Source organism: Sciurus carolinensis, chromosome 12, assembly GCF_902686445.1.
Source record: "Sciurus carolinensis chromosome 12, mSciCar1.2, whole genome shotgun sequence".
NCBI lineage: Eukaryota > Metazoa > Chordata > Mammalia > Rodentia > Sciuridae > Sciurus > Sciurus carolinensis.
In genome coordinates this window covers 66,357,113-66,367,722 of record NC_062224.1, presented here as the reverse complement: position 1 = coordinate 66,367,722, position 10,610 = coordinate 66,357,113, and the positions used below count along the sequence as shown (strand labels likewise).

General features: G+C 43.2%; 1 protein-coding gene across 1 annotated transcript; it reads right to left on the bottom strand.

Annotated features, from left to right (window-relative positions):
- Positions 1 to 885: 885 nt before the first annotated feature.
- LOC124961695 (toll-like receptor 5) lies at positions 886 to 3,701 on the bottom strand. Its single transcript, XM_047520587.1, is given in 5 exon segments — positions 886 to 935; positions 938 to 1,761; positions 1,763 to 2,228; positions 2,231 to 2,326; positions 2,329 to 3,701. Coding segments are annotated over 5 exon segments (2,568 nt in total). The 5' UTR covers positions 3,461 to 3,701.
- Between the last annotated feature and the right edge of the window lie 6,909 nt (positions 3,702 to 10,610).

Genomic DNA, 10,610 nt, shown 5'->3' with positions numbered 1-10,610 from the left:
CGTAGTCTCTTGTGGCCATTAGGAAAACTGAGGAAAAGATCTGAGAAGTCCTGACATTCTTGACTAATTTAATTTTCCCAGTGACTTTATGTAGGTGATATTATGATGTCCACAGGTGAGAAAACAGGCCCAGCAAAGGTGTAACATACTCAAAGTTACACAACTAACAAGCAGCAGAATCAAAATTTGGTCCAGGATCTGTGCATAAATTCCAAATCCTTCCTACAAGAACTTGTTGATTTGATAAATGAGGTGGTACCAGTAGAAGAAAAGTTCAAGAGGTAGGTTGGTGCTAACATGGAAGGTCCTGAGTGCCAGGCTGAAAGAAGGGTCACATGCAAAATGGTCATGGCCCACAAGGTTTAGAACCAGAGTTGAAGTCTCCTCAGGGCTACCTGTTAACCCCAAGAGAGTGTGACCCAATTCCAGCACTGGCATTGTTCTTAAGACCAAAGAAGGAAAGAGATCGCCTCTATTTGTTTTCTACTCAGTATTGTTTTGCAGAACACAAAGACCTCAGAATCACAGACCAGCCCATTCTTGAACTGAATGCTGAGAAAGCATGAAGTCACCTGTAACTTCTTCCAAGGTGTCTTTTCCATGATGAGAGGACATTCAATAGTCCACATAACAGGAGAGAAGAGTATTACTGGGTCTGACGGGAAATTAATGGTGAGTGAGAATCTCTTGGGGCAGTTGCAATTTTCTAGATATTATTTTCCACTTGGAGGTCAGTGAGACAAAGCGTTGTGTTGACAGGAAAGCCAAGAGATTCATGTTTTCATAATAGGGAAAAGACCTCTGAAAAGAGCCCCCAATGATAACTTTGTGCAAATACAAAGTCAAGAGTTATTTGTAGGGATAAATTGCATGCTGCTCTTTTTACTAGGTGATAGTTGCTATTGTTTGCAATTAAATGCGATTGTCTTCTTTCCTTTTTCTTTCTTTAGGATGTGCTGAGAGAGTTTATTGAGATCCCAGCCAACATCTTGGACATCCTCAGGCCCCTTCAAGCACTGCTGCTTCTGTATAAATCCTCTGATTGACTGGTGTTTCATCAGCTGGTACTGGGACAGTGACCCAACCACCACCATGATGAGGACACTACTGAGGTCAGAGAGGCACCTGCTTTGGGCATAACTGAAGGCTTCCAGGCACCACCCATCCCTAAGGAAGTGTCTGCTCACAAGACAGATGATCTTTCTGCTGTTCCAGATGGCAGCCTGGATGGTGGTGATGTGGTTTTCTCCTGGGATGACGTCTTTTTCTTCAGAGTACAGGTGAAATCTATTTTGGTCACTGTGCTGAGTGTCCAGGTGTTTCAGAAAAGCATTCTGTACCCACTCAAAGTCTTTGCTACTGAAGCAAAAGTAGGCATCATATCTGTACCTATCAGGTTCTATTCTTTGCAGATGGTCATTGCACAGCAGTCTCTGGGCTGCCTTATAACAGATGAAACAAAATCCCCGGAACTTTGTGACTATGAGAATGGTCATGAGGAACAGAGTCAAAGTCACAGTGAATAAGATAAAAAGGGAAAACTTTAGGGACTTTAAGACTTCCTCTTCATCACAGTCTTCCATGGAAATGGAGTAGAGGGAAACCCCCAAGAGTGAGTTAGGATACATGCAGTTTATATCTGCAGGAGATCCCAATAGAGTGACATTGGTTTGATTGAGCCAACTTATAAAAGTGCTGAGTTCACACTCACAAATGAATTTGTTATGGGTTATGTCCAAGAAGTTAAGCGATGCAAATACCAGGATCAGGAGATAGGAGATGGTTTCTGGATATATCCAGGACTTCTAAATTAGCAGGTAAACTACCAGGAGAAAGAACCATGAGCCTGTTGGAGTTGAGTCCCCTCAATGCAGTCAGATTGCTAAATACTCCAGGGGGAAGGAAATTAGGATAGTTATTATTCAGATACAGAACCTGGAGATGGGAGAGCCCCTTAAAAACATCACAGCAGAACCCAGTTTCCCAGGCAAGTTGCAACATATTTTCTCCAAGGAGAAGATGTTTTAAGTTGTGATTACCCGGAGGGGTGTGATTTGGGTCATAAGAGGAAAGGCGATTTGATTTAAAATGAGTTTGGAGCTGAGATACCTGGAGAAGGCGGTAGAGGTCAGTCAGATTTTCTAGCCTATTCTCTGATAAGTGAATGTAGTTGGCTTTAAAGTTAATATTTGGCAAAGTCACCAGTTTATTGCCACCTAAGAGCATAGTAATTTTGGAATAAAAGAAATGTTTTTAAGAGCATTATTCCGGAGATCTAAGTTGTGTAATTCTTTTAGGAATCTGAAAGTCTGGTCCTGAATTATTCAAAGTGATTCTTTTGGAGATCAAGGTAGGCTACACTAGAATTATAAAGTTCCCCAAGAAGGTTACATGATATATTGAGTATTTGGAGGCTCTCAAGTCCATAATATGCTTTGTCTGCAATCCTGTTTATCTTGTTGCAGGCAAGGTTCAGAAGTTTCAACTCCTTGAGTGTCTTAAAGAGTCGGGGGTTCAAGGAGAAGATATACCCGTGTGAAAGATCCAGGTATACCACTGAGCTTCTGTCCAGGCCAGAGAATGTGTTCTCATCAGGATCTTTGATGTTTTGGAAGCCAAACCCAGAACCCATAATATGGTAGGTGAGAATCAAAGAGGAAGTCTGGCTTCCCCTGATGGCATTGCTGAAGTTTCCTGTGATAGCCACGGTCCAGTCGTTTTTGGAAACATCAAGGGTTTCCAGCTGCATATTTCTGAATGGATTCATGCATTTCTCCCAGTCCACGGAGACTCCCTTGTACAGGTTAGTAGCTTTGAGTCTGAAAAGAGAGAGCGTTTTTCCTTGAAGTGGCTTGAGCCCACCTTCACATAAGATGGATATTTGGTTGAAGGAAAAATCTAGGGACTTCAAGGAATTCAGTTCCTGAAATGAAGAATGAAGATAAAGGCTACCAATTTGATTGTAGGATAGGTCTAAGTGAATTAAAGAAATCAAATTTCTAAAATAACCATCTCTTAATACAGCATCAGAGAGCCCACAGGCAAATAGTCTCAGTTCAAGCAGATAGAATAGTCCCTGGAAAGCATCCGGATACAAGAAGTTGATCTGATTTTTACCCAGATCCAAGATCCTAAGATTGGGCAGGTTTCTGAAGGCCTCTTTGTCCACTGTCAAGGGAGTAAACTGGCCCCTGATCTCTAGTAGTTGCAGCTGCTCCAGGCGGGGGAATGAGGTGGTCATAATGGCTCTGATGTAGTTGAAGCTTAGCAGGAGCTTCTCTGTGGTGTTGAGGACCCGGGGAATCTTGGTGATATTGCAGAAATGAAAAAAGCCCATCCGACCATCAAAGGAGCAGGAAGAAATACCAAACACAGGACCGGCCATGAGCACCACTCCTAAGAGAAGGTCAAGGTGATCTGCCATGGTCCTGTGGGGGAAAGGAGAATGAAAACACAGCATCTCAGCTTGAGGCACTGTACAGGATCCTCAGAACTTGGGGGTCTCCTCCAGGATGTGCCTGTTCCGGTGGACCCCCTTTGCTCATGTGATGCCAGAATGTGGCTGTGGTCGGTACTGCCTGCTGTGGATGAAGCTGTTCTGTCTTTCTGTCAGACACTTAGTACTGCATTTTCTCCATACGAAGCAATGTTCTAGGTATTGACCTGTAGCTCAGAGGTGCCGTGCTTGCCTTGCAAGTGCAAAGCCCTGAGTAAGATCCCCAACATTACAAAACAAAGGAACAGAAACAAATTTCACTTGGTCTTTTTATTAACTGTCTGTTCATTCATCTGTCCGTTCATTCACTCATTCATTCAAGATTTGCTGAGGGAAGTTGGAGAAAAGTTGTTTCACTTCAGCCAAAGAATAGTCCATTTCTACCCCACAAAAGGTTCAGCTGATGAGTGGAAAATAAATCCCCTTACCTTTCCACCCTCACCTGTCTTGTCCTCTAGCCCATCTCATGATCTGAGCTATTCCATACACAGCACATCTCATCATACAGACATTGGGTATTTATGATTTGGATATGAGGTATCCTCCCAAAGCTCCTGGATTAATATTCAGAGGTGAAATGATTAGATTTTGAGAACTATGATCAAATAGGTCCATCCTAATGTGAATGGGCTGATTGGGTAGCAGCTGTAGGCAGGTGGGGTGTGGCTGGAGGAGGTGGGTTACTGGGGGCATGCCCTGGAAGGGTTCATCTCTTCTGTGGCCCAGTCCTCTTTTTCTCTTCTCCTCTCTCTGCTTCCCAGTCACCATATCCTGAGCAGCTTCCCTCTATCACACCCTTCTGCCATGATGTCTTGGACCCAGAGCAATGGAGTCAGTTCACCATGGACGAAACCTCTGAAACCATGAACCACAATAAAACTTTCCCTCCTCTATGTTGCTCTTGTCAGGTGTTTTGCTCACAGAGATGAAAAGCTGACTAACAGAGTTACTTTACATAATCTCCACAAAGAGTCAGATCTGGTCAGTTTAATAAAGATTATAAATAAGATTATAAAGCATCTACTGCATGCTTAGCTTTTTTTTTTTTTTTTTCCTTTTTTTTTTTTTTTTGCAGTACTGGGGATTGAAACCAAGGCCTTCATGGTTAGCTTTTGTGTGACTCTGTGAGCATCCAACAATAAATAAAACCCAGTCCAGTTGCTGAAGTCCACAGGGGTAGTTGTCCATCTCTGAGTTGGGTGTTTGCTTAGCCCATGCAGCAATGGCAAAAGGTGCTCAGTCATGTCTGGCTTATGTTCCCTCTATCATGCTGGGTGCTATGAGAAGCACAGAGAAACTTCATAAGGCTCCTCCATCTTTGGTGCCTGGAACACATTCAATTTGCTTCAGTGTAACAAAAGCCCTGTTATGGCTGCTATGGTTTGGAAGTGTTAAAATCTTGGTTATCAGCCTGTGGTGCAACTGGGAGGCAGTGGAACCTTTAAGAGGTAGAGTCTAGCAGGAGGAAGTTAGGTCAGGGGGGCATGCCCTTGAAAGGGACTGTGGGACCCTGGTCCCTTCTTCTGCCTCTTCTTCTTGCTTCCTGATCACCAGGAGGTGAGCAGCTTCCTCAGTCATGTGTTCCCTTCCATTTTGTACAATCCTACCACATGCCCAGAGAAACAGGGCCAAGAGATCATGGACTAAATTCTCTGAAATTGAGTCAAAACAAAACTTTCCTCTCTATAAGTTGTTTTCTCAGGTGTTTTGTCACCATGATGAAAAGTTGACTAATACATCAGCAAAGAGTTATGCATTCAGAGGGCACGAGAATGAAGGGGAATGAAAATAAAGAAATAGGAAGGAAGGAAAGTTTGTAAAGAGTAGAAATTCCACAAAATACCATCAAGGGCAATAGTTTTGACTTTAGAATAGATTAAACACAGAACTGTCATGGAGCTGGAGTTGGGCACTGGACCCAGCTCTGATGAGGTTTTGCTTCCTGTTGAGGATGATTTCAAAGCATCTGCGAAGATGTGGCCCAAAAAATATAGTAGAGCAGAATTAGGTCTTCGAGGCATTTAATGGTTATTAGGAGAAATTTGGTGAGAATGTTTATCATCATTCTTAATTTTTCTGCCATCTCAGTAAGTAGCTTGATTATTTTCACCCAGAGGCTCAAGAGGACAACAGCAGAATGACCCTCATTCTCTTGAATATCACCCCACATTCAACTGATCTGCAAATTCTGTGGGTTCCTCCACCTAAGCCTATCCACTGCTCTATTCCAAGCCACTGCCATCTTTTGTCTGGGCCATGCTGGTGACTAAAACCAGGAATTCTTTGAAACCTACTTATTCTTTCCACCTACACAGTTTGTGATTTTCTCTTTTGCAGGTGATCAGATTGGGTAATAGAAATAAACTAGTCCTTCCTTCCTTCCTTCCTTCCTTCCTTCCTTCCTTCTTTCCTTCTTTCTTTCCTTCCTTCCTTCCTTCTTTCCTTCCTTTCTCCCTCCTTCCCTCTTTCTCTCCCTCCTGCCTCTCTGTTTTTCTTTCTTTTTGCCAGAGATTGAACCCTGAGGAGTTTAACCACTGAAGTTCCAGCTCTTTTTATTTTTTATTCTGAGATAGGGTCTTGCTAAGTTGCTTAGGGCCTTGCTAAGTTACTGAGGCTGCATTTGAACTTGTGATCCTCCTGTCTCAGCCTCCCAAGCTACTGGGATTACAGGGGTGAGCCACCATGCCTGACTGCCTTAGTCATTACTTAATGAATTTCCTGTGGCTTTGAGTGGGAGATAATGATCTTGTATTTATAGATAATACACAAAATGGAAAATGGAATAAAAGTTCCAAGTGATATTAATAGTCAATATGATGAATTATTGAAAGAAAATAGAAAGCTATCAGAGCAGATAAGGGTGCAGCAGAACCCCAAAGGCAGACACCATCCTGTCTCCCTTAATGGTTTGGGATCATTCTTCTCAGGCATAATGGGAGTTTCCATTGTCTTTCCACTGTACCTGACATCTTCAATTATATACTTATCATTTATATCCTATATATTTTCCAAAAGCATCAATAATATCAAATATAAATCATGATTATTAAAGCAGGACTAAAAAGTGCAGACCAGCATCTACAGAAAAAGAGATGGATGTGCCAAGGGACAAGATGAAAGGCAGGTACTTCAAGAGACCCCAAATCCAGCTCCAAGTGTCCTGGTGTGCACTTGTTGGGGCTGATTCTAAAAGCTGATAGAGTGTCAGAAGGCAGATAAAGGTATGTGGTAGGAAGCATGATCCCTTATGCAGTGGTACCTAGGGTGAAGATTCTGATGATGCATTTCAGAGGAGACAAAAATAAGGGGACATCAGACATCATGACCCAAGGACAAAAATAAATGATCATGGAAAAATCATATTTACATGGAGTTTTATGTAAGCTTTTTCACATCCTCTGGTATGAAGTGGATTCTAGCAGGACCTTCAAGGCACATATGATTGTCAGTCTCGTTGCCCACATCTAGATGCTGTGGTCAGCTATGGCACTCAGGCACACTGCCCAGCAGGAGATGATAGGTTGTAATTCTCAATGTTTTGAGGTCACGGACCCCTCTGTGAATCTTCCAAGAGCTTTGAGTCCTTGCCCTCCAAAATTGAGCATTTGCATCACAAACCAAATGTTGCACCCAGGTTTAGATAATTCACCAATCTCCAAGGCCTACCCATTTCAATGTCACATTGATAACCTTTAATATATATACAAATAACCACCATGGCTTATTTTCCAGAACCGGTTGGGAAAAAAGTTTCCTGCAAAGGGACAGATGGTAAATATTTTAGGCTTTGCAGTCCAAACACAGACCACAGTTTGCTGACCTCTCTTGCAGAAGAAAAAAGGACAGAACCTTTGATTTCACAAATGAGGATTTTAAGTGACTTAAGAAAAACATGTTCTGATGTTGAACTACCGATATTTGCAGAAATGAACCAGCATAGTCCCCAGGTTGCTGAAAGTTTTTAGCTGCTGCTTTATCCAAACATCAGAATGAATCCTCATCTTATGTCACCAGACAAGAAATCCCTGCAGAGACAGCAATGAGAACACCAGCTCAGGATGACAGAGTTAAACTTTTAGTTTTGCTTTATGGATGACTCAAAGCATATAAACATATGAACCAATCTAGGTGAATGAGCTTGAATCTGTGGTGATAATGAGTGAAAGAAAACATATATTTCAAGACACCAAATGTTCAAAGCCATACTAGGACAGCTAAAATTAAAGTTATTAAGTAAGGTGCATAAAACAAGCTGAACAAGTATTTTAAAGAAAATTGTTTGAGGTTATGTTGTATTGTAAAAATTTCATGCATTCTTATTTCCTTATGAAGTGCAGCAAGGCATGAAATAACTACATATTTGCCTCTGAAGCAGATCTCTCTGGGTCCAATGCCAAACAGTGGGCAGAACAGTCAGGTGAACTGAACTGAGGTGTCTGGAGAGGTAGTTTGTGCAGACAAACACAGGAAGAAGGGTCACACAGCAGATGTCCTGGATTGGGAGCCAGAAGCTAAAAGGAGTGGAAGCAAATTTCAACTGAGCACTGCTACAGGGCAGATCTAATCTGAAGTGAGAACAAGACAGTGAAGTTGGTTAAGATCCAGTCAGACTTCAGATGAGAGTTCAAGAATAGAATCCACACAGCAAGAGAGAGAGAGCCAGGGTGGGGGTCTGACTCAGCCAGAGAGGCTTGACCAATGTGGACATAACAGAGTCCAAAAGGTACCAAGAATCCTGAAACCCAAAACTCTAAATGAGATGAATCTGGAAGGGAGCAAGATGGGTGGGAACAGGTGGGGCAGGGCCCAGAAGAAGCCTGGGAGCTTTGGCTACTTGCTTCTCCCAGTTCATGTGGTGGGCACCATAGAGCAGGAAGAGCTTCTACCCATCAGAGTAGTGTGCCATCTAGTGGTTCTCTAGAGTAGAGACAGACATCATTATCCTGTGTACATATATGATTACATGAATGGTATGAATTTATATTGTGCACAACCATAGAAATGAAGAGGTGTACCCCATTTATGTACAATGAATCAAAATGTAGTCTTTAAAAATAAAAAAATTATTAAAATTTTTTTTTGAAGCTGGGGTTCAAATTTGGAGTTTAAGCATGTTAAACATGTGCTTTACCACAGAGCTACACCACTTAACCTGTAGGAGGTTTCTAGAATGGACAAATTCAGACATACAGAAAGTGGAATAGGTTTACAGGGGCTGGCAGGAGGGGAGAATGGGCTGTGATTGTTTAATAGGCACAGAGTTTTAATTTGGGACCATGAACAAGTTGAAAGACGGTGGTGGGTGTACTTAGTGCCACTGAACACTTCAAAATGATTAAAATGATAACATCTAGGTTATCCATATTTCCCACAATTATAAAAAAAAAAATTAAGCCAAACCCACTACCAATGCCAAGCCTGATGCCAAACCTGCCTCCTGGGTATTTAGGTTCCTTGGGCCTGGTGGGGCCTGAAAGTTGCATTTATAGCCATATCCCAGGTACTCGGAGGCAAGCGGTTCTCAGGCCACGCTGTGAGAAGGCACTATCTGAAGGGTCCCCTTCATCTCCGAAACCCCATGATTCTTTGTGATTTCCACAATCCCACAGTGCTGGGGACTCGAACCCGGGCTTCCAGCATGAAGGGTCCCCTTCATCTCAGAAACCCCATGATTCTTGAGAGAAAGAAGAGCTGATAGGAAATTCAGAGGGTTGTTGTGCATTGGATTTAGATTACTAAGGGTGGGTTAATGCGTTTCTAGGACTTTGAGGGGACAAAACAGGAACAGCACAATCAATGCAGGCCTCAAGGTTCCTGCCAGCCACTGTTAATTAAGATGATAAGACCATAGAAGGGTCAGTATCTCTTTCAATTGAAGCAAGTCCATTTCTGTTTCATCCCAGCCATTGGTGGAGCAGGTTCCCTTTCTTGACTTCATTGCCTGGACAACAGTGCTACTCGCCTAAGCTTCCTGAGTTATGGACCATGGTGCACAAGCAGCAAATACACAAGCCTACATTTTGGGGGTGCCCTGCTCCCTGGACACCACAGTTGGCCTGAGGATGCCTTGGGCTGAGCCAGAGCTGTTCCTATGCTCATTTAATCCTCGATCCCTAACAAGTAATACCAGGACTAGGATCCCTGGCAGGACCCGTGTTCTGAACGGATTCCAGGCTGGCCACAATCATGTGGCAAGCTGCAGAGAAATGTTTCTCCTGGCAGGTGCCAGGTCAACCTGGGGCACCATTGGAGCACCAAGCCTGGTGGACTCACTATCTGAGAAAGACACTTCATGGTAGATTTCCAAATGGGGACCTGAGAGAGTTTCTGCAAAGATCACAGAGTAATAAAAATACTGGACTAATTCCTAAGGTGGGTATAGAATGTAGGTTTAGCCTTGAGAAACCTGAAGGGCAGGGGACCAAGGGAAGCCTCACAGGACAAATACATTCTCTAGATGCATCCTAATAAAGCATCCCACTGAACAAGCCAACAGATAGCTTGGAACAAGTCCAAAACCTCATTAGGGTCGCAGTCCCTCCAGCTCAGCATTCCACCTCTGACCATAGTTCCATTAAAACAGATGGGGACTGTGTGCCCTCAGTCTCAGAATTTGCTCCCCAGGTACAATGCTAGCTCCTGTCACCATGGTTTTAAGGTTATGGAAGTGATTTCATTTTCATTCAACTCCACCTCTGTTTATTCTACAGGGACTCTTCCGAGGCTGAGTTATGTCAGTCACTGGATACTGAGGATCCTTGCCCACTGGGAGCTTGTAGGCTCTACAGACTGTAGGATACTGATACCCACAGTGTGGTCCCCCCACCAGCAGCAAGAGCATCTAGAGAGCAGCATGAACACTTGGGGTCCACCTGAATCAGAAGCCTTGCGATTGGGGCCTGGCAGTGTGTTTTATGGAACCCTTCTTGTGATTTTGACACATGCTCATGTCTGCGAACCACTGGGCTAGAGTCTGGAGGGAAGACGGAATTGTCAGTCATCCCTCTGTATCCTCCAGCTTCACATCAGTGGACTCCACCAACTGTAGACCAAAAATATTTGGGAAAAAAATGGCACCTGCACTGAACACATGCAGATGTTTTTCTTAATGTCA